The 24,593-nt window shown below is 44.1% G+C and overlaps 1 protein-coding gene across 2 annotated transcripts in view; it reads left to right on the top strand.

Annotated features, from left to right (window-relative positions):
* Window positions 1–522: 522 nt before the first annotated feature.
* Window positions 523–24,593, top strand: part of Tom70 (translocase of outer membrane 70) — a 48,517-nt gene continuing 24,446 nt past the window's right edge. The window contains exons 1-7 of one of the 2 annotated variants that reach the window (XM_037423536.2): window positions 523–814; window positions 1,091–1,264; window positions 1,325–1,451; window positions 1,831–1,940; window positions 6,738–6,868; window positions 11,790–11,994; window positions 17,441–17,614. In XM_037423536.2, the coding sequence (XP_037279433.2) occupies window positions 575–814; window positions 1,091–1,264; window positions 1,325–1,451; window positions 1,831–1,940; window positions 6,738–6,868; window positions 11,790–11,994; window positions 17,441–17,614 (1,161 nt within the window). In that variant the 5' untranslated portion in view covers window positions 523–574. Of the gene's footprint in view, window positions 815–1,090; window positions 1,265–1,324; window positions 1,452–1,830; window positions 1,941–6,737; window positions 6,869–11,786; window positions 11,995–17,440; window positions 17,615–24,593 lie in introns of both variants that reach the window. The other variant, XM_037423535.2, reaches the window with a different exon arrangement.

The raw sequence follows: 24,593 nt of genomic DNA, 5'->3' as shown, positions 1-24,593 counted from the left end.
CCTGAGATAACAGACGTATACCATTATCTGATATATTGTAAAGGATTTGCCACATTGCGCAAAATCACATTAGATGGTGTCTTCCGTCTTGTTAGATTAGAGTTAAACACTCCAAATGTACTTTCTTTGGGAGCTTTGTCTAGGATTCAGTGACGGGAAAGTTACTGATGCCTTGCAGAAATTTATTAAAGCTTCAAGAAGATTTACACGGTAGAACAGATTTTTGAAACTCATTTTTTTCTAAATTACTTTATTCATTCACTTATTTACTGTCGTTTCTGAAATTATCTGCTTCATTTTCTATATCCTTTATCTCTAATTGTCTATTTCAAATAACTATTTTTTTGCTTGATTCCTCTCATTAGTTTAAAAGACTTGAGCATACAAATTGACAATATTTTGTTAAAACTACCTGCTTATTGGCCAGTCCCCCAGAGTGGGGGTGTGCCACAGTTTCCAAGCTTTTCCTTCTTTCTTTCTTCGCAAGTCGCGGTCACGTCAGCATCTCTTCGGCAGATTTGGCCCGAGTCTAGACATCGCTTGGCAACCCGGCAAGTGATCATTCCAAATCAACATGGCTCCCAGCGGAATGGCCAGGAGTGCCGGCGGCGAAGCGGCTTCCGAAGCGGGCCTTTCCAAGTGGCAATATGCAGTTCTCTTCGCCACGCCAGTCGCTGCCGGCTTGGCCTACTGGTACTACAGGAAATCTCGCGCCAGGGGGAAGCCGCCCGGTGCCAGCGCCGGAGAAACAAAAGGGGCCAAGTCAGTGGACAAATCGCAAACTAACCACTCGCGCGGCTCGACCGACGCCAAGGTGAGCGACCGACCTCTCGAAACGCGTCTCAAACAGCCGCGGGCACGTTGCCCAGACTCCGCACGTGTCGGCGTCTTGGCTCTTAAACAGCGACGTGGACCTGGGGTCTGAAAAATGGGCGGGACGCTCGAGTTATCTGGCGTGCTCTGCTCTGATGTTTCCTTGTGCGTGTTTTTCACCACGCGTGGCAACTCGACGCGGAGACGTAACCCAACTCGACTCTCGCCGCTGCTTGCCACCAGTTTAACGTCGTCGGTGTCTCATTTGTTCGCGCAGGACCCGTTCGAGAGGGCAAAGGCTTTCAAAAACCAGGGCAACAAGTACTTCAAGGAGGGCAAGTTCGATAAAGCCATCGAGTGCTACTCGGAGGCGATCGCGCTGTGCCCGCCACAGAACAAAAATGAGTTGGCTACCTTCTACCAAAATCGTGCGGCCGCCTACGAGAACTTGGTAAGACCGTTTTATTTCGCCGTTTCATCGTTTGTGACTCGATTGCGCTGATCTGCGCAGAAAAACTACACGGCCGTTATCACCGACTGCACCAAGGCGATAGACCTGAACTTTCAGTATGTCAAGGCACTTCACCGGAGAGCGAAGGCTTACGAGGTCGTCAATGAGCTGGACAAGTGTCTGGAAGGTAAGCCCGCGTTGAAAAACGAGCTAAAGCGGTGCTCTAAGTGAAGTGAGACTTTTGAAAGTGTTTTGAGTAATCAGATAGGGAGCAGCCATTCATCGCATTACGTTCTCAGCTGATCCTAATATTGTAGTTTAGCCGATGCTTATGTTTTGAGGCAAGAACGTAAAGGTGAACGTTTGCTGTTGCACGCTGCCGCGAAAATTGCGGCATGTCAACAGTCATTGAAAGCCTGGTAGTGAAAGGAATGATCAAAGTAGCATCATACTTACATCTGGGCTTCGCATATTTTTAAAGCATCTGCCCTGGATGTGCAATAACGATATTTACTAAGGGATCTCAGTGCTCATTGGTTTTGAGCTCGCCTTCCTGTTTTCCACAGACATCACAGCTGTGTGCATACTCGAGGGATTCCAAAACCAGAACTCGCTGCTTGTGACCGACAGGGTGCTAAAGAAGATCGGCAAAGCAAGCGCAAAGGAGCTTATCAAGGTAACTTGCCTGCACACTTCCATGCGATCCCGCATGCTTACCAAGCTCGCTTTAATGCTGGGTGGTCATCTATGTATTTGTTACAGGGGCAATATAGAGCCACCATGTGATATAATCCTGCAGACTAGACTTGTTGATGAATTTAGTTCTATGTTGTGTCATTTGGGAAAAAAAAATTGGAAACTGGACTGGTTGATGGCTAACTGGTGCCAGTATTTTTCTGCTGAACATCTGTGTTCAGTATCAAGCTGTTGCAACCACATTCTTATGTTCAAGTAACATAGAAATACACGTACCCATGCTGAAGTATGCCAAGTGGTTAAAATAGGTCCAGCCAACATGTTGCGCTCCAATGGGGCATACTTTGTTATTTGCTTTGCACTTTCAGTATGCAAAATTCCACAGCTTAAAATGAAGCAAAAGGTCTTCATTTGTGTCATGAATTCTTCCCCTTTGGTTCCACATAGTGAGCACAAGCACAAATGAAGGCTAGTTTAGCTTGGTCAACCATTTTGGTGAGATGACTTTCATTCAGCAAAATGAAATAGGAAGGAAAGGGGACCTAATTGTACAAATAAAGATATGTTACTGTTTTTTTTTTGAAATTTTGTTCGAGCTTTGGCACATTTAATCATGCTATAACATCGCCAATTTTGCAATATATATTGAACTCCGGCTGCAGTTGCATAATCAAGTTGACAGACTGCTTAATTGATGCTCCTAAATATTACTGAACAGGTTTCATGTAAAACAAGGCAGTCGTGTGCTTGCTACTAAGCCCAAGCAATTGAGAATTATTAACTCTACCCTTTCATGTCACTTTGCCCCGCCGCGGTGGTCTAGTGGCTAAGGTACTCGGCTGCTGACCCGCAGGGCGCGGGTTCGAATCCCGGCTGCGGCGGCTGCATTTCCGATGGAGGCGGAAATGTTGTAGGCCCGTGTGCTCAGATTTGGGTGCACGTTAAAGAGCCCCAGGTGGTCTAAATTTCCGGAGCCCTCCACTACGGCGTCTCTCATAATCATATAGTGGTTTTGGGACGTTAAACCCCACATATCAATCAATCATGTCACTTTGATGCTTAGCAGTATCAAGTAATAAGCACCACATTTAGTTGTAAATGTTGCATGACCAGTGACTGATACAACTGGACATCACATATAGTGAAGCAGCATGAGGACCATAAATTAGTTTGTCATGTCATATATTCATTGTTACAGGAAGATAAAAATTGGCAATGAAAAACGTCCAGTCTGGCTCTGACAAACATCCTAGATACAAAAACTAGTTATTCAAGCCCCTTATAGAGGAGCTAATGCTTACTGGTCTCCATTTTGCATTTCGATCTGAACAGACTAAAACATAAGAAAACGAAGTTGCAACAGTACGAAGTTCATTTAACAAAGCGGGCCTGGGCTCGTATTTAATTAGAGAAAGATGCGACTACGTATCTATCTTCAGTTTTTAACGTCATGGCAATTTTTTTTTCATTGTTGTCAATTGTCCTTCAATAATAGTTCTTGCTTTTTAGGCTACCTTTTATTATTTGAGCCTCGTGCGAACCAGATATTTATTTGTTATAGCCGATGTTGTGGTGACGCTGGCATTTCCATTTTTGTTATGAAATTAGTGTAATTGACATGCAGCATGGCTAACTGAAGTGCCTATCAAGTTTGCTAGGAGTGATAACTTGCCATGCCAGTGTTCAGCAGTATTTTTTCATGGTATAATTGCAAGTGATTGTCCGTATTTTACGGCCTAAAACCATGATGTTGTTATGAAGGACTCATTTTGGCCCCGCCGCGGTGGTCTAGTGGCTAAAGTACTCAGCTGCTGACCCGCAAGTTGCGGGTTTGAATGCCGGCTGTGGCGGCTGCATTTCCGATGGAGGCGAAATGTTGTAGGCCCGTGTGCTCAGATTTGGGCGCACGTTAAAGAACACCAGATGGTCGAAATTTTCGGAGCCCTCCACTACGGCGTCTCTCATGATCATATGCTGGTTTTGGGACGTTAAACCCCACATACCAAGGACTCATTTCGTTATGGTGATGTATATTGAGTACACTCCAAACATATTCGCAAGTTGATCTCCGCTAAACTCCACTTCTACGATACTACGTAGGCTGCAGTTGTACCATGTCACCTTGGTCAGCTAGAAAAGAAGTAAAAACGAAACTAGTTTTCCCCCAGACACCCAGAATTTGTCTAGAAGGAGGCAAGTGGTTTAAGCATAATAAATGTTTCAGTAAAGCCAGTGTTTTCACATTTTGCATCCGATAAAACAAAATTTGCCAGACTTTGAGAAGGTTCTTTAAAAACTTTTTTTAGCACCAACATTGAATATGGCACAACAATGCATTTCTCACTAACCCGTAATGAAAGCCACTACAGGACCTAACATCATCATCACCATCATCATCAGTTTGACTACGCCCACTGCAGGGCAAAGGCCTCTCCCATGATCCACCAATCAACCTGGTCTTGTGCTTTCTGCTGCCACGTTATCCCTGCAAACTTTTTAATCTTCTTGGCCCATCTGACTTTCTGTCTCCCCTTCATGCGCTTGCAATCTCTGGGCATCCATTCAGTTACCCTTAAGGACCAGTGGTTGTCCTATCTACGTGCTACGTGCCCAGCCCATGTCCATTTCTTCTTTCATTTTTTAACTATGATATCCTTAACCCCGGTGTATTCCCTGACCCACTCTGCCCTCATCTTAGAAGAAGACTTAACAAGGGTACGAACAATGGGGAAAACATTTACCATTATGTGTATATTGCACCGTAGTTGCTTTCATTTGAAGACTCTTGTATTAGAGTAATACTGATTGGTAATGCTACTCTTGATGGATATCCTGAATTGTGCAGAAGTCATTAACAGCTGGTGTCACTAAAGTTCAGATCACTTAGAGTCGTTTTCACAAACTAACCTTATCCTTATCCCATGTTTTCCTTAAGCAAATATTGTTTATCAAACAAACTTAAGGCACAAGACTGATAAAGAAGATGCAAGATAAGGATAAGGTTCGTCTGTGAATACGAGCCTTAGTCTTATATAAATTTTCTCTGCATTTTTGGGTTTTGTGTGATTTCAAAGCAACTGTCAAAGGGGGTTTTATTTTTAGCTTTGGTTCTGAGAACTGTTGCTTTCCTTTCTTCTTTTTCCATCTTTTTGACATAGCCCCTATAATTAAAAATTGCAGTTTAGAGATGAGGCCCATTTATAGTTTCGGAAATTGAAACAAGCCTTCAACATAGCCTGCAATATTTGTCCTAAAGCAGTGCAAGTTGGCAGAATCGATCTGGAGCTCTCATTACTATGTTTTTTATTGACAATTCTGCCAATTTAGCATGTTTAATCAACAATTCACATTTCATTCAATTTATCACACCTTAAGTGCCCAAAGGCATAACAGTATAATACAATATAATGTATATATAATACAGCAAACAGTATAATACAATAATTGGTAACAAACAAATCTAACAAAATAAAGAACAAATAACTGTAGCATCGGGTACGTACACAAAGAAAATTCAACATCTTTTGGTAGGCGCATATTAGAAAAAAAATGGTGATGCACAGGTTTTGCAAAGGTAAAATAACTGTAATTAGTAACAAAAAGAAAGGAAAAGAGAAATAAATTTAGCATTGCATACACAAAACAATTCGTCATGTTATGGTAGGCACCCGTTGCTGGACAAAATGTCAGGTTAGTTTCTCGCAAAATTTTCCTCGATCTGAACAGGAAGCAATGGCATTAGGTAGCGTGTTCCATAAGGTGATTGCAGTGGGAAAAAGGAGTTATTCATCGTCGCTGTGCGACCACTTATGTGTGCTATGGGATATGTGTGAGCCAATCTCGATGATGTTCATACATGTGGAATAAGAGGCGTATGTCCTGTGGGTGACTAATAAAAGCAGAAATGGAGCAGGCAAAGACGAGCAATTATGCGATGTGATTCAAGGACTGGAAGTGGTTGGGTGCGTTTCAAGGCAGTTATGCTAATGTATGGTGAGCATTGGGATGATATAAAATGCGCTGCACGGTTTTTCACTGCTTTGATTTAATCTGTGAGGTATGATTGCGATGGGTGCCGAATGGATGTCAAGTACTTGAGCTTCTGTTGCACACATTTTAGGTATGCCAGCTTCTTGATGTCAGCGGATGCAAATTTCAGATTGCAATGCAAGTAACCAAGTGTACGTGATGCCTGTATAAATTTGAAGTGTGTTTCCTGGCAAGCTGTGCACTACACATGCATGTGCTTTTCAAGGCTTACAGTTAACTCCCATTGTTCTGAAGCTTTTATGTGTTTGTACTGCAGTGTTGCTTCCTGTGCAAATCATTTATATTAAGCAGTATTGCTCGTACATATAATGGCTAAATCATTATGCCGTAGCCCACAAAATGGAGAAAGGTTTTTAGCAATAGGACAGAGAATAGTGATATAGGCATCTCGGAAATTAAGCGTCTTAGTTGAACCTTTTTTAATTTGTCAAATATAGTATACTTGCGATGAGTTTAAAAGTTGTAGAATTGGCTTCCTGTAAGTTAACTGAGACCTGCTCTGTCAGTCCACCTTGATGGAACAGCGACTACGGTGCTCAGCTACTGGTCAAAGGTCACAACTTTGATCCCAGCCGCGGTGGTCGCATTTCGATGAAAGTGAAATGGTAGAGGCCCGTCTACTTTGCCATGTCGGTGCACGTTATAAAACACTGGATAATCGAAATTTCCATTGCCTTCCATTACGGCATCTATTATGATACCTGCACTATTACTTTTTTTTGCCCAGGTCCGAAAGCCCATGCTGCCGTCAAAGCACTTCATTAGAAACTACTTCATCTCCTTCTGTGAAGATCCCGTAGTAAAGGCTGTGCAGGCACATCGGGAAGGCAAGCCCTTTCTTACAAGTGACAGTCCCGGGTGAGTTCTGTTTTACCGCCGTTTCGCCTTTAAGTGCACGGTTGCGGGTTCGGCTCCCTGCCACTGGACACGTGTGCCATTGGCAGTGAAATGAGAGAAACATCTCCTTACAAAGCATTGGGTGCACATTGAAGAACTCTAAAGGCACAACATTAATTTTGTGCTCTTCATTATTAGAACTGACAGACAATGATGCCAAAGAAAGTGCAATAGACTTTCAGTAAGCAAAGATCTCTTAAATGGAACTGCTGCTTAAACGGAACAAGTGTTTCTGACAAGATTTGTTTTGTGCTTGTATTCTGTATCCTTGTTCATCTCTTAGTAAACTGCACTCCTGTTAAGTAAAACATGTTTTCTTGGTATCTTCAGGTTTCGTTTAGTGAGATTCCACTGTATGGGAGATATTATTAGCAGCAGTAATTGTAATGTAAATGTGAACAAAGCAAAGCCGGTGAAAAGATAATTTGCTGCCGGCAGGGGTCGAACCTGCAACCTTCAAATATTGCATCTGATGTTGTACCAGTGAGCTACAGCGGCTGTCACTTCTACACTCACATTGATGAGGTATGTATGTGCATTTAAACCTTAGAATGTTAATGCCACTATTAGCCATGCTGGCGAGTGTGGAACACTTCTTTTTTTCTTCCTGTCAGCGTCACATAGTGTGTGATTTCATTACGAACTGGCAGCTGACCATCGGATTCATACTTTAAGGGGAGACCCTGGTGTTCTATAAAAGTTTTTTGTTTATTATCGTATTCAAATGAAATTTTCAGGCAACGTATCTTTTAACCTGCTGTGAAGATATATGCAATCCATTTTCTTTTATCTCAAGTAGTTTTAGAGATATTGAATAAATAATGAATAGTGGGATTGCCCAATTATTCTGCAATTTAATCATTAAATATCCTTGAACACTTTATATGGACATAGTCTAGAATAATCCAGGATCACAACTATACTATCACTGTAATTTTAGCTCTATTTTTATAAAAGTTATTGCCATATGTAGTATAATGGTTGGGAACATGGTAATTTTCACGAGATTTATCAGCACATAAAAAATTTTCTCTTGACTAAATATAAATTTTAGTAGTCTTATTGTGTATAGGAACTCGTAAGCTGTCAATTGCAACAAGAATCGTTGAAATCTGATCACTAGATCAAAAGATACTGTGGGCAACAGTATAGCACATAGGCAAAAAAATGATTTTGAGAAAACACAAAAAGAAGTTTGAAGACTATATATAGGTTTAATTCTCGCCAAAAAAGCAACAGATGGGAGCCCTTTTTGCTCTAGAAGCCACCAGGCTCATAATCACCATCACTCTCTTTCACACGCCTCTTCTTCATGGCATTCTTGAAGTCTTCTGCTCTGGTATGCTTTTTGTCACATGCCGCTAGCCGTTGCTGGTCCTTTTCCAGACATCTTTCAACATCTGTGTTGCCTTGGTTCAAATGCAGCTCCTTCAAAATGGCCTCAGAAGCACGTTTCTTTCCAGCATTGAACCGAGCAACCGCTTCCGCAACAGCAGTTTCGACTGTGAAGAGCGAGGCGCGCTTGGTTTTCGGTACAAGCGACCAGATCACTGAATGGAGGCTCTCATTTGAGTTTTGAGTTTTGCCTCTTTGGCAGCGCTCCAACAGCTTTCGATCTGAGAGGCGAGTGTACACTGGAAGGAGCGCTTCTGCAACATATTCCGGGAGGTTGTACCGATGCTTAGGAGGAACCTGCTGCCTTGCCACTGCCTTGTTGTGGGCACACCATGAGTCTTCTCCCTTTGGGCATTGTGAATGTTGTGGCTTTGCATCAGTAGAAGTCACATGATAGTAAGTGGCAAGGACAGCATTCTCCATCTCATGGATGTTTCCCTGGTGTGCCTTGAGTGCCCAACCATAATAATTTGTAAGCTTCGTTACAAGCTCAGCAGTGAGCTTTCCTTTGCCACCGAGGCATGGCTGACCTTCCCCCTTGCTCTTCTGCAGGAGGTGTCTCAGTGCAGCACCCATCCTTTTATGTATATGATTTACGCAATCCTCCTTTTCGATAGCCACGAAGCCATAAACTTGCTCCTCCTGAAGGCTGTTGAAAGCACGGCTATCGCCATCGCACAACATCGTTGTGTAGCGGAATCCATGCTTTTCGAGGGACCGGCGAAACAGAATTTTGGCAGCCTCCACCTCCATCTGGCCAGGCTTGCTCGAATTTTTTTGGCACTTGTGCCGAGCTCGCCACTCACTGCATCGAGGGTCGTCGTCCTTGGGGCCAATCTCGCAACCCAAACAGAAGTTCGAGAGAACTTTGAAGTCCAACACATAGCCCGAAAACAGTTCTATTACAGTTCCCACACAAATGTGTGACAAGTGGCCACGAGTGAGCCAAGTCCCGTCATAGGAAACTGCGATATTGCCGGGGTTCCCGAAATTCAGTTCAGGATAGATGGCCTTCACAGCTGTTGCGCACTCGCTCATAATAACCGCGGATGCGTTCATCGCGGCAGGGTTCATCTTGGTTTTGACGTAGTCTTGGTACGTTTTGTTGTGCATTCCACGACGAGACACATTCAGGGCCGAAAAAATGTCGTTTAGCACGGTCTGCCCATTGCCCGTGCTCATAACTGCACGAGCCGCAAGCACACTTACTTCGAAAGGGTTGCAGGTCGCATTCCCCCCTGCTCTCGGCGAGCTCGATCCGGCGCTGACATCTCCGCAGACGGCACAGTTCACTACTATTCTAACTGCCAATCCGTACTCACGGTCGCCCCGTGAAACGTTCAATGGGCCAGAGCAGAATTCGCATTTCGCGCACCGAAGCAGTTGGTTCAGCAGCAGTAGGCTTAGCAGCGTAAACTCGGTGCCGGACCCCCCCCACTTCCGGGGAATCTCCGATAAGCGACCGCTTTCGGTGGGTAGCTGATAACGAAGACAGCTTCTGTCGTTGCTCTTCCGCGCGATGCTAAATTGCCACTTTTTCCGCTTCTGTCACAAAATGCGTATCGACGCGCATTGTCCTCGTGTCGTCGGCCACAGGCATCGCTTGCGCGGCTGCAGCTTCGGTAGATATCGTACACTCGCTGGCGCATGTCGCGGAGCTCGTCGCCGTCGATTCACTCAACGCTGCTTCAGGTATCCGAGACCGACGCTTGCGTTTTTTTGCCGTAGGCATGAGCTGTCGCGAATTTGCGTCGCCCGCCAGCCATCGTCGCGTCCGAACAATTTGTGACAAGGAGTCGCGCATTGTTGCACACAGTCGGGCAGACGAAATTTTCGGTCGTCCAATCATAGAGCAAGATTTGCCCCACGTGGTATAAACGCGCCAATGCCGTGCGAGTATATCCTTGTTTTTGGTGGCGTGTAGCTCCATAGTCGCCAGACTTAGAGTTGTTTTCTCGCTAAAACCAGATTGCTGAAGAATTTAGCTTTCAAATGATTCCAAAATGGCTGTGCTGCGGCTAACGGTTACCGCAGACGACGGCATTGAAATTGGCCATTTTGGGGGCGCGTTTTCGAGCGAGAGTGATCATGAAAGTCTCTTTAGAACGCAATAACAAAATAAATACTAATCGGAACGCGTTAATATTCCGGCAATAGATTCTTTTGGACGTCGAGATTTAAAAAAAAAAAATATTTTGAAAAGTTGATTTTTTGTCAATTTTTTGGTCTAAAAGACCCGTGTCTCCCCTTAAGCCGGTCTTTGTATGACATTAATGGCCTTATGCAGCAACAGAATCGGATGCTTGAATGTTCAGCTTCCTGGAATGAAACCGCCAATGAAAGGGGCGTGCGGTAAACCATCAAAATGAGCCTGTGCTGGCAGATTACAAGCCCACTATATTTGTGCGACTATTACAGAAGACGCTGTTATGGGATCACAACAAGGGTAGCGTGCACTGTAGTTGTTTGCCGTTGCCGCCACTGGTGTCTTTAACCACTATCGTACAAATTAAAAAAGAAACTTACTAAATAAGATCACCAAGGACACAATGGGTTTCGAACTCAGGTCCCCTGCGTGCCAGCCCAGTGTTCTACCGCAAAACTTTGTTGCTGCTTGAAACTTCATTGCAAACTGGAATTAGACAGGCTTGATGTCAGGAAAGAAATTACGTTAGTATTATGGGCGAGAGTTGAATCGTTTTAGTACAGCAAAACATCAGCCAGGTGTCGCACAATGCAAATTGCATAACGAGTGGGTCATCAAATGCTCCAACCCATTACAGAAGCTTCAAGCATAATTCTTCATCGTCGTCAGCCACAGCATAAAAAAATTGCAGCAGAATTTCTTGCAAGTGTGTAGCGGGTGTCATGCTTCTTCAAAGAATGAGGAGGTGTAGCATAGTGAATGCCTGCCTAATACACAGGAATACGATGATTTATGGTGTATCGGATACTCTGCAAGTGTGGTTGTAGCAATTACCCAAAGATTGTTTAAAAAGGGCTTTGAAAGGCCGCTATCACGGCTTTTGCTGTGACATTGCTGCGCATTCCGTGCAGGCTTGGCGGTTATTTATGGTACTGTTTAGCTAGCAGATATTTTCTCATTTGTCGAAGGTGGGGCAGGCAGCCTAATTTTCTATGTTTTTATGTGCTACTGTTCTGTAGTCATTTCCTGGTGGGCTCAATGTTACTTGGTCAATCATGGTCGTGGCAGCCATATTTAGATGCAACGACACTCGTACATATATTGATTTTGATTAGTGGCAGGAAACCCCAGGTTGCGACATTAATATTCAGCCTTCCGCAGTAGTGCCTCTTGAATTCACGACGTATTTTCGGGTTGTGAAATCAGGCAATTTGTTTAGCCAGTATGAGCTTTGAATGCCCATTGGCACCGTTTTTACGGTACCTGGTTGAATGCAAGAAAAATCTAAATTTTCCCTAATCATTCGAGGGCTGATTGGCAGGTTTGCTTCTCTGGCAGTAGTGCCTATGCACAGGCGGTGGAGTGCCTGGCCAAGGAAAAGTACGAAGAGGTCATCGAACACTGCACCAAGGAGATTGAAAACGAAGGAGAGGCTCTTGCCGAAGCACTGCTGCTGCGGGGCACGCTGCACATGCTGCAGGGCTTGTCACAGTCCACGGTCGACGACCTCAACCGGGTGCTCCAAATGGACTCGGCCTCCCTGAAGGTGAGCCTTTGGACAAATAAAGTATTTCGCGATGACACTACTGCCCTTGTTCACTGGAAACACATTGGGAGGGGGGGGGGGGGGGTACGTGAGGTGCGAATATCGGTGTGCAGGATATTTCTAAAGTCTAATTCTTTACAAAAAATTGTCGAAGTTTGGGAGCTTTTTAAACTGAGCATGTGATGCTTGGCATCTACGTACCTTATATGCCTTATATACAGTCAGACACGGTTATATCGAACTTGCATATATAGAATTTTTGGCTATATCGAACTTCTAAGTTACCCCTTGAAATTACTTTGTAAAAGTATAGAAATTCGCACGTTTTTATCGAACAGTATTTTTACCTGTCTTCGGATAGAAATTCGCTCATTTATATCGCACAGTACTTTTATTCACCTTCGTATATATATTGAACGCCGTGCGAGCTGGAAGGTGCGCTTCGGCACTCGCCGCGCCCTGCGATTTCTTCGGCAGCGCGGCTCTACGCGCGAGTTGGAAAGCCGCTTTGACACTCGCACGCCCGGCGACCTCCGCGTGACACCACGCCTCCGACAAAACACGGAACGCTCAAAAAAAAAAAAAAAAGGTAAGGGCAAGAGGGCTCGGACTGCACAACCTCTAACTTGAGGAACGGCTTTTTTCGTTCCTCTCTCTCTTTCTCATGGGCCCGCTGCAGTGGTCTAGTGGCTAAGGTACTCGGCTGCTGACCCGCAGGTCGCGGGTTCAAATCCCGGCTGCGGCGGCTGCATTTTTGATGGAGGCGGAAATGTTGTAGGCCCGTGTGCTCAGATTTGGGTGCACGTTAAAGAACCCCATGTGGTCTAAATTTCCAGAGCCCTCCACTACGTCGTTTCTCATAATCATTTGGTGGTTTTGGGACGTTAAACCCCACAAATCAATCAATCTTTCTTTCTCATACTTTTTCCACGTACCCATAGGCTCGGAGAGCAGGAACGAAGGAGCCGACCTCCTCCTCCTCTCGCCTTTTCTTTTATTTTTTTGTTGCCGTTTTGTGAGGTTTGATCAGCTAACCACAGCTCGTGCCTTTTGCTCCTGCCCTCGCAGATGGCCATCGCCTCGCAAGCGCTTTGCTTCTGTTGTCGCGTCTTTTATGTACCATCGCATGTGCAGCAATTCTCTTTTGCATGCGTGGTGGGCAAAGCCGCTGCAAACTCCTTGAATTGTCAACTTCTCGTGTAGCTATGACCAGAGTCAAGAAGCACAAGACCCTTGACTCTGCGACGAAGTTGAAGGCTATTCAGCATGTTGAGGCGGGCGAGAAATGTTTGAACATCGCGGGCGACTTCAGGATACCACGGAGCACTCTGAGTACCTTGTTGATGAACAAAGCAGATATCATGGAAAAGGCGACAAAGCAGCGAACATCCGGTGCCTGTCATATGTGCGGGAATGTAGAAAAGGCACTCTATGCCTGGTTTTTAGAAGTGCGCGCGAAGAACATTCGGTGTATGGCCCGATGCTGATCGCCAAGGGCAAATTGTTTGCCGCTGCACTCGGTGAAACAATTTGGCCGACAACACCGGGTGGCCAATTCCGGCGAAAGCAAAGCTGTCAGCTGCCAGGACATCCAGCTGTGGATGATGAAGTGGCGAGAAATCTCCGCATAAGTTTTCTCATGTGGAGATCTTCAATGCCTGGCGAGACGTGAAAATGAACACAGTGGTCAACTGTTTCCGCAAAGCAGGCTTCGAGACAGCGTAACTTGCGGAAGCCAGTGAAGAGGACGACGAGCGCATACAAGGCGCGCTTCGCAAGTTGTCGTCCCGCTTCCCAGCAGCAGTTCCACACGACGTGTCTGCGTATGACTTCATGGAAGCGGACTGCAACGTCCAGGCTGTTGCGAGCCTCACTGACGAGCACATAGAAGCTGCGGTTGCAGGGACCCAGGATGCCCAGGCTGACAGCTCCAGTGATAAGGAGAATCGTCCGGACGAGGCGTTGGCTGCGCACGCGTACTCTGCCGCTGAAGAAGCGGCAGCGTTCGGCGTCATTTGCCGTTGTTTCGGCAACATGGATGGAACAGGACTGTTGCACCTGGGCAGCCTTAATAAGATCGAGACTAGCGTCTTCAACATCATTTCGAAAACAAAGAAGCAGGCCAAGATAAGCGATTTTTTTTTCACGCAAATAAATCATTTTGTTGCGGCATGTGTGCAGAATTAGTTGTCAATCTTCAATGCGCCTATTGTAGGTGATGATCCGCCACAGGTAAGCTCTCCGGGCCTCTGTTTCTTGCATCAAATTTTTCATATATCGAACTAATTCACAATCTCCTTTGAGTTTGATATATCCGTGTTTGACTGTACCTCTCTTTCTTTCTGTCTTTATTTCTTTCTTTCTATTGCATGTTGCGATGCTCCCTCCTAACATTTTCCTTCCTCCATGCTGGGAATCGCACCTTTATTCACACGCTTAGCAGCGCAGCACTTCGCTGTACATGAGCAGTTCAATACGTGTAAATGAGCCATAACGCGACAAAAACAAAAAACCTCAGCATTTGAATCGTGTGTGGGCAAGGTGATTTAATTAGTCGAGACAATAAACATTTATAATATAGACGATTTGACAATAAATGGTGACATGAGACGAGCTGCACCACAGGCCTAACGCCGTTTCTCGTGTGTTCCTCGACTTGGCAGCCTACTTTACAAATTACAAGTTGTGACCACACCAGTGAAATGACTTCTAGAGCCACTGTGTGCAAAAATGGTTTCCAGCTGGGATAAGTTACCAATTAGCTTCTTATTGTAACAAAACAAAAAAGAAAGATGCAAGAGCTTACTATCCCAATGCTAAGTAAAAGGAATAATTACCTGTTATTTCTCATAAGCATTTGCATAGCTTCATTTACTTTAAAGAAAGGTTGTGATTACAATTCTATTAAGAAGCCTGCATGTTTCACTAAGGAAGTACGGCATTGAATGTAATTGCCGTTGCCCTGCTCCTGAGAAATGGAGATCAAAAAGCCCAGTGCGAACTCATAGAAAAGTATTAATCTACGTGTTTTTTTTTTAATATTTTCAATAAATATCACATTAAAAAACTGTCACACGATTGGATTGATATGCATTAAAATTAACAATGCTTTCGAGGCCCAAAAACTACAACAGTACCCACCAAGCAATTTTTTCAGTAATGGTTACGACCTGCCGATGTAACTGTTATAAACAGATCACTGCTAAACGAAAGCGGAAATTTCCTGTTATGTAATAGACTGTAACCACTGCTGGAACAAGACGTGTGCACTTGAAAGTTAGGGACCTTGAGCTCAGGTTGTAGTGCATTTAAAAGGGCACTAAAGAGGAAAAAAGGATTTTTCTGTTTTGGGTAAATTACCCTTTCACAATTCAATATCACTGCGCTCTTCATGAGAAGTAAGCAAGAAAACGTGCAAAAAGAGAATGCGGTAGGCACGCCTCCTTGAAATTCCTGCAACAAGCCCCATGACATAAATTTTGACAGTGTTTACTAAGGCTAATGTAGCTCCTTATAGGTAAAAACAAACCAGATTGTCTGCTGATGGGCCCATGAACTCAACGTACCAAGTTTTAGAAAATTTTGTCAAGCCAATGTCTTAAAAGTACGACGACAAGATGCACTGAAATTTGTAATAATGTCACATGCGTAGATTTTGTTACGAAATATAGAATTTTTTTTTTAAATAATGCTGCGACCTTGACTTCTTCTAATAATCGGCTTATGGTTATAAAATTAATGACATTAGACTTTTCAGAAAACAGTTTAATAATATAAACCTATTCATTGTTCCGTTTTAATGTGCTTTTAACGGTAACTCATAATGTCTCATTTTGTGTGCAGCGCATGACAGTAACATTAAAGCTGCTTTTTTTTTTTTTTTAATTTGTGCACCTTGCCTGGTTGCATACTGGATCTCCAGCTGAATTTGAGATTGCTTACTGTTTGTCTTCAATAAGAAAGCATTCTGACTAGTTCCAAGTTCAGTTGGTATAATTGGTATAAATACTATATTAAAGTTGGAGTTCCATCATGTCACACCAAATGTTTTCATGACTCATTCGTACCCAGAACTTGTGTCAGTTGGAATGATCTTCCCAATGGGCTTATATCACTGATAATGATATGTTTCGTAAAACTGTTGATCTTCTCTAAATGTTTGTGTGTGTATATATATATATATGTTTGTATATATGTATACATATATGTGTGCATGTATAAGCTTATTATTGTTAGTATACCTTTTTCCTTATCGAATTGTCATTTATGCCTACTTTATTTCACTTACTTATCTGCTGTGCGTTTCTTTTTTTCCTTGCTGTTTTATATTGCTTCCGTTATGTATATCTCCTCTCTCCTCTGTAATGCCCTCGGGCCCTGAGGGTACAATAAATAAATAAATAAATGTCTAATAAAAGTGAGGCTTTGCGCCAAGGTGTGACAGAAAAGAGCAAAATGCGTGGCTTGTAGCGGCCGTTCTGCCGAGTAGCCTTTCTCTTACTGTGGCTTCCCTAGTGGCCACGCTAGTTATATATCATGCTGAGATGGCAGTTTTGTGACCATGAAAGCTATTGAAGGACTATAATATACAGTAGACTCTCAGGAAACAGAAATCTGTTAAACAGAACCACTGCTTAAACAACTACTGCCTCTGCAATGCTTGATTTTGGGCTTGCATTATGCACCCATGTTCACCTCTCAGCAAACAAAACTCTTGTAGAATAGAGCACATTTTCCCGGTTCTTTCAGGTTCCGTTTACTGAGAGTCTACTGTAACTAGGATCTGGGGTTTCATGTCAACCCTGTGCAGAAAGTTAGTGTGCAAAAGGTCCAGTTTTCTCTTGCTCCTTGAGACGGCAATAGTCATACACGCCGTAATGCGATAAAAGGAAACATAGAGCTGCTGTTTCTGAACTCTGTCAGGACATGCGCATGGCTTAGAGCAACAGCAAGCAGTTAATAAAATAATAAAAAGGGTCTTCATCATTTGATGTAGTATAGCTTATATTGCCACTGGAAAATGTCTGTATGTGTGTTTAGAAAGGAAGCCTTTTTAGGAGGATTAGTTTAAGCTTGGCTTTTGAAAGCTGGCTTTTGCACATTCTGTGTTGCTGTGATACCCACTCATAAAAAAAAAAAACAAGATTTTATCCACACGGGGGAGCTTGGCTATTAAACAAATGAAACCAGTATCTATGTACAGCCACTTATAGACATGTATATTAAACATGAAATGCTAAAAGCTTTCAGCTAGTATCGTCGATGTTCCAGGGTGGTAGACTCTGCACAGTAATTTCAACATTGATGAGCACATTTACAGCAGCGCCTTTGATGCGGAATGGGCCTTGTGCGTGAGCCTTTGTGTGGAGTGCTGAACTGCTTCGCTGGTTGTCCACCTCGACAGACTCAAATGTCTCACAGTTTCTTTTTGTATTTCTTCCCGCAGGTTCGTGTGAATGCTCTAATCAAGCTTGGCACTCTGAAGGTGCACGCTGAGAAACTGGAAGAAGCACTCGAGGACTTTGAAAAGGCAGCCAGCCAGGATCCAAGCAATGCTGACGTGTTTCTGCATCGGGGACAAGTGTTGCTACTTCTGGACAGGCTAGAGGACACCCTCAAGGTAGATACTTCCTCACCTCGTCGTATGGAATGGCTGCCAGCACTCGGTAACTGCGAGAGAAACCTAGGCGCCTAAGCGCCACCAGCCGAAGCAAGAAGCACAAGAACAGACGCTGTTTTCTTGTTTCTTCTTCTTTCTGCTGGCGGTCTTTAGGCTTAATATATTCCAAGTACGTACAGTGCGAAGAGACAGACAACAGGCATAAACTGCTAGACTGATGCTGTTTGCACGGCAGCTGTTCACATCGTTTATGTGCCTTTTCTTATCTTCGTTTTTTGTACTGTACATACACATACTTAGTATATGCTAAGACACGTAAGATCTCACCCTCCCACACATTTTTCTAGGTGCTGAGGCATCTGTTTTTCTGAAAGTTACGTACCTAGTAAGCCAGCAACAAGTTCCACTAATTTACAATGGTAATTAAAAGACAATGAGGGGGGAAAAAAGATTGTCACGCATTGTCGAGCAACATAAAGCTATGAATGAAAGCCTGCTCAAGTATCTTGGAAACAATGACTGTGAAAGAGCTCCATGTCGTGGGGGTTTTAAATGCAAAGCATTTCTTCGTGAACTGCGAGAACCTTGGAGCATTTCTATCTATGTGTCCATCTACCTATCTAGTGGCCTGCGCCTGGGCGCTCTCGTGATCGCGTCCTTAACTTTGCATAAATTAAATTTGGTATGGGGTTAGAGGAATATCATTTGCTTGTCACTATATTAATAACGCGAAAATTCGGTCGTATGCATCATTAAACCATTTCTTCCTGCCACATGTAGCTCATATTTACATATCATGGGCCTTGGTAAGTGGGTAAGCACTGCAGGAGATTGACAGTTTATATCCACCTTGGAATGGCAAGGACCGGCATTACTAATTTATATGTGAGGGGAGAAACTAACATTGGCAGCACAGACTCAACAAACGCAAAGGTGAAAAACCGAATGCAAATTATGAACAACTAGTTCTCACATTCGCATATTTACTAGTACATACGTAAGTGCGTATACAGCTTCTACATATGTTTACTGAATACTACATTCATCCGCCTTGTACTGTTATGCTCATTTTATTGAAAGTGCCACATGGCAAACTTCTTGATGCTTCGTATAGTTTTGATTTCCACAGTATGTGAGATCTGTAAGATATTTTGTTCCAGCATTCAAAAGTTGTTAGCAGTATTTGCATGTAAAAGGGGGTACTACTACACGCGTACTTTATGGATGTTTTTCGCTATTACAAAGCTAAGTTCTTTATGATAGTTATTTAAAGACCACACGATAGAAATTTACTTTTATTTGAACAAGAAACAACATTGTGTGTACTACTGTGCTTATTGCATTGTTAGATACATGGATGAAGTAGCATAACTTTCATGTCTTTATGTGCAAATTTATGTGAATTTTGCATTTTTCAATGTCACTTTTAATCCTTATTGTGTCCTGTTGAAGAGCCTGTGCTGACAGTTCGAAGTATCTATAAAAATTGTTTTAAAAGAAGAAGGTGCATTTCTGTGACCCTAGGCATGCCTTGCGAGTGCCCGCATGTAAGCTCAGTGCTGCAAGCGTGCCAGAAAAAGGAGGCAAGTGATGAGCACCTTGTAGTATTCACTTGTTTTTTGACGATTATCGCAAGGCAGCCAAGCAACAACTGATTATTACTGCTCGCGGTTATCTTGTCTGCGTGATACGTGCCTGGCCCATGTCCATTTCTTCTTTTTGATTTCAACTATGATATCCTTAACCCCGGTTTGTTCCCTGATCCACTCTTCTATATTCTTGTCTCTTAAGGTTACAACTATTATTTTCCTTTCCATTGTGCTTGGCGTCATCTTAAATTTAAGCTGAACCCTCTATTTAAACCCCCATGTTCCTGTTCTATAGTTATGTACCGGTGATATGTAGCTGTAAGTACCCTCCACTTGAGGGATGATGGAAATCTACCAGTCGTCATTTGAGAGTGCTTGCCTAATGTACTCCAGCCTGTTATTACTCTTCTAGTTACTTCAATCTCGTGGTTCGCCTCCGCGGTTATTAGCTGTCCTAAGTAGGCGTAGTTTTTTACAACTTCAAGTGCACTGCTGCCTACCTCGAAGTGCTGTTCTCTTTTGAGGTTGTTGTACATTACTTTCGTTTTCTGCAGATTAATTTTAAGACCTACTTTTCTGCTCTCCTTGTCAAACTCCGTAATAATGAGTTGCGATTCGTCCCCTGAGTTACTCAGCAATGCAATGTCATCGGCGAAACGCAGGTTACTAAGGTGCTCTCTATTAACTCTTGTCCCGAACTGTTCCCATTCTAGGCCTCTGAAAACCTCTGTAAGCACACTGCAAATAGCATTGGTGAGATTGTATCCCCCTGGCTTACACCCTTCGTAATTGGTATTCTGTTGCTTTCTTTATGAAGCACTATGGTAGCAGTTGATCCCCTGTAGATTTCTTCCAGGATGTTTATATATGCTTTGTCGACGCCCTGATTCCACAGTGTCGGCATGACTGCTATTTCTATTGAATCAAATATAATTTACACAACTGTGAAGATCAGGTTGCAGTCACTTAAAAGATGGGATTTTTGGTGGCAGGTGCCATACAAAGAAGCAAAAAAATTGGATGTCGTGGAATTGCGAGGGTCAGCAGCACAATTCAACAAAAAAAAAATTTTCTCTTATATCAGCAGCATGCAGCACTGCCAACAGCTGTTCTTTACACCATGCCATGCTGAAATAGCGATTGAGCTTTTAGGGGCGAAGTGCCTTACGCTGTGGGTCGTACGTCCCATGTCGTCGCAGTTGTCATAGTAGCCAGTTGCATTGCATTGGGGTGTCATAGCATATCCACGGAGTGAATGAGGATGAGTTGGACAAAGTGTCCGTTCGTGCGTCCAACCGTCCGCTTCGCCCCACCCGTCATCAGTCACCTCGTGGATATGCTTTGAATGAGCAGCACCAAGCCTTCATCAAAGCCAGCATAACAGCAAGAGCCTCCTTCTACCTATGTTTCACAGCTACTAGTAAATGTTAAACTTAAAATAAAAACTTTCGTCGTGCTGTGTATCATTATCATAGAAGGGAGCAGAGGTCATCAGTCAAGCATCTATGCATTTTTTTACAACAGACATCCAATGCAATGATCAGCGTATCAGCTTGCTGCTGCTTTATTTCAAGGCTCATTGAATTCGTGCCGTACTGTAGATATTATAGGACGATGATGTCACATTTTAAAATAGAGTCTGGGGGACATACTTGCGCACTGTCGTAGATGCCACTGCAGTTGCAAGAATCTTAGGTGGACGTTTTGCTGTGTGAGCAAAAAGTAACGTTAGCACTGTTACCTTTCCATTACCTTCCAATAAATTGTGTGAAAAGGGTATATTGCCAATGGAAAAGTGATGGTGCATTGAGGTAAGAAGGGTTTGTGAGCTTTGTGCCAGCAATGCATGCAATTCAAAGATAGCACAATAGTAGCAGTGCTGCGTTTTTAGGGTTTCTTGCATGACTTGACTATTCCCACCATTAGGCTTGTGCAAATATTTGAATGCTTCGAATATTTGAACGAATAATTGGGTATTCGAATTCACTTTGATTCAAATTTAAATTATCGAATATTTTCAAAGTATTCGCAACGAACGAATAGGTGTATACAGTTAAACCTGGATATAATGAAACTGATAAATTTCCGGGAAAATTCATTATAAAGAAGATTTCGTTTTATGCAGGTTCGGCACTAAAATTCGAATAAACGCACAAAATAAACAAAAGGGGGACTAAAGGTAGAGCTTACTCAAAACACCTAATTTACAGTCAAAAACTGTATTATTATTACGATAGCAATTGTATGAACACTCTTGGCGGGTTTTTGCTGTCGCCGCCATGTTCTGTAACAAGTCCAAAGTGATAACATGCCCCCACGCATCGTATTTTTCAAGAGCGGGTAAAAGCCCACGGGCGCTGCTAAAGCAGAGATCAAAAGAGTGGGTCCATCCCTATCGCCTGGAAAGTGCGTAAGATAACATCTCCCGCATGTTAGAACTACCCTCTAATGCTCAAGCAGAAAGTAAACCACCCGTATTGGACAAGCTCGAAACAACGCGTGGGGGGAGGGGGGACCGCTCCAGTAGCAATAATACTATCTGAACGTGTATCAGTGCTGTTTCAACGCGAAAAGACTGTGTGAAAAGAGCACTTCTCCCTGGAGCGGCCGTATTTGCTCGCACCAGCGTTTTGTACGAGTTCCGTGACATCGGATCCAAAAAAGTTGGTTGCCAGCCTTCTTGTAACATTACAATTTTTTGCTCTAGTGTTCATTGCATCGCATTCAATCCACCGTCATGTTGCCAGAACTAATCGGTTAATCACGAAAGCTACCAGCCTGCGAACTCGCGGCGCAAAACAGAAGCGCGTGACAAGCCGACCTCCGAAATCTATCGTCATCGTGGTCTCCAAGAGTTTCCATCAGCACCTAATCTGACATTCCCACGGTGGTGAGAACACGGTTATCCGAAATTAAGAAATGTCACTTTCCCTGCAAGGCTGCAGCAATTAATGCGATAACAACTTGAAATGTAACGCTGAAAACGCAAGCAGATCGAAACGTGCAGCGCGCTACTCACGCACAAATGACGCACAAAAACAACATGCACAGGACGAGAACGAACTAAGGATGTTTACTGCTCGACACTTAACGGGCTGTTTAAACAAAACTAAGGCACAAAACGTAATCACAGGTACAAGTATGAGTACGAGCTAACAAGTGCCCCAGTTGTTACTTCGCTGCGTTTGAAGAGCGCACTCTTTTCGCAAACGGCACCTGCCCAGCGAGCAAAGAGGTCTTTGTGCGCCCGGCAACTGAACGCAATCATTCCGGTCAAAGTCGAAGGCGCGCGATTTTGCCCACCGAAGGATAAGCGCGTGCGCACACGCATCTAATTCTCTCCCCCCCCCCCTCGCGGGGCAAAGTACATGTGAGAGATAAACACGCGTCGCCGCATCATTATGACGAGCTGCAGGGCGCCGAGCGCGAGCGGCTTTTTATTTCTCTTTTGATTTTTCACATATATATGTATATACATATATAATATATATATATATATATATATATATATATATATATATATATGTATATATATATGTATATACTACAGTTAAACCTCGTTATAACGAAATTGGAGGGCCACAGCTATTTGCTCATTATAACCAATATTTCGTTATAGCCGTAGCGGGCATTTACCGCAAATGTTATGCACTGCACTTACCCCAAAAAAATAGCGGGCAAAATAGCATCCCGCCGCACGGTGGTATGCAACAATATAACCGCATTCCCAAATAAAAAGGAAAAAGTCATGCACCTGTTTTAATGCGCTTCAAAATACACAGCTTGCATTTCAGGCAGACTTAGCTGCAAAGAAGTCCGTAATTGGACGTTGATGCATCTTCCTGATGCGAACGATGGCTCGCTCAGCTGCGGCCGTAATGTTCAAGCCATCTTCGCCGCCCTCGTGACCGCCGAAGTAGCGGTGCAGTACGTCCACCGCGTCTAATGCCTGCGACGCCGTCGGCACATTTGTCTCCTGTTCGTCGACAGAGTCATCGTCACTGATTTCGTTACGATCACTGACAGGGCGCACAATATCGTCATCCAGGAGCTGCTCCGTTGCCACCACTTCCGAGCCCGCACTCACATAGTCGCAAAATGACTCACTGTCAGGCACGACACTGGCGTCACGAAGTGCCGTTTATGATGCAGCGACTTCGTCTGATGTGGCAAAACCGTCCGGCACAGTGGGCTCGTCTGATGGCTCATCACTGGCGTCTGGTGCGGCGGCAAACGACGCGTGTCGAAAGCAGTTTGCGATCGTGGTCGCCGTCACACTCATCCACGCCGCCTGAAGCATTTCGAGCACAGCGTACAAGTCAACATCGGTGTCTCGCTTCATCCTCATGTTGAGCAGGAGCTTGTCTATCACACGCTTGCGGTAACCTGTTTTCAGCGACATAATCACGCCTTGGTCAAGCGGCTGTATTTTCGCTGTGCAGTTGGCAGGAAGGAACAGCAGCTCGATGTTTTGAAGCGCAGCAGCGGTATGGTGGGCGGTGCAGTTATCTAAAACAAGGCACACCTTGCAGTTCGCCTTTGCCAGCTTCTCGTCCCATTCGCAAAGCCATTTTGAAAAAATCTCCCTGGTCATCCAGGCTTTGCAATTGGCTACGTACTTAACTGGGAGCTGCCTCTTCCTCTTAAAGCAGCGAGGGGATGCACTTTTGCCAATTACGAAAATTGGCAGCTTCTCAGAGCCGGCCATGTTTGCACAAAGTAGCGCAGTGATCCGCAGCCTACTTTGTTTGCCGCCAAGGCACGGCTCGCCTTTGAGTGCTAACGTCTTGTGCGGCAACATCTTGAAAAAGAGAGCGGTTTCGTCCGCATTAAAAATATCCTCCGCGCTGTATTTTTCTAGCAGCCGCACAATGTTTTCTTTCGCCCACTTGGTAGCCTCTGCTTCGTCGACAGATTGCGATTCACCACAGACCGTTCTCCCGACAACGTCGTGGCGCTCCTTGAAGCGTTGGAGCCATCCCGAACTTGCTACGAAGTTGTCATAGCCCATGATGCAGGCAAAGTCTCTCGCTTTTCTTTGCAGCAAGGCGCCGCTCTCCGGCAGATTCACGGCCCGCGTGTCCAAGAACCATTTAAAAACGGCCCTTTCGACCGCTTCAAAGGCAGGTGCCCTCATCCTCTTAGTGCTTCCTTTCACGCCACGTGCAACAGCGTCGATGATGGACTCCTGCTTGCTCAAGATGGTTGACAGTGTGCTCGTCGATACGCCAAAGTCTCTTGCCACGTTGCCTTTCTTGGTCCCCGATTTGACGGCTCTTATCATAGCCGCCTTCTGATCTAGCGTTATGCGCTTTCGCTTCCCGCCTGGCGCATTCATGTTGCTAGAATCACGAGCGCAGCACGAGAAAAGATAAGGCGGAAGCAGTTGA

Source organism: Rhipicephalus microplus, chromosome 4 (genome assembly GCF_043290135.1).
Source record: "Rhipicephalus microplus isolate Deutch F79 chromosome 4, USDA_Rmic, whole genome shotgun sequence".
Lineage (NCBI taxonomy): Eukaryota > Metazoa > Arthropoda > Arachnida > Ixodida > Ixodidae > Rhipicephalus > Rhipicephalus microplus.
Note: the sequence above shows the minus strand (reverse complement) of the source record. Positions and strands in the feature narration are given on the sequence as shown.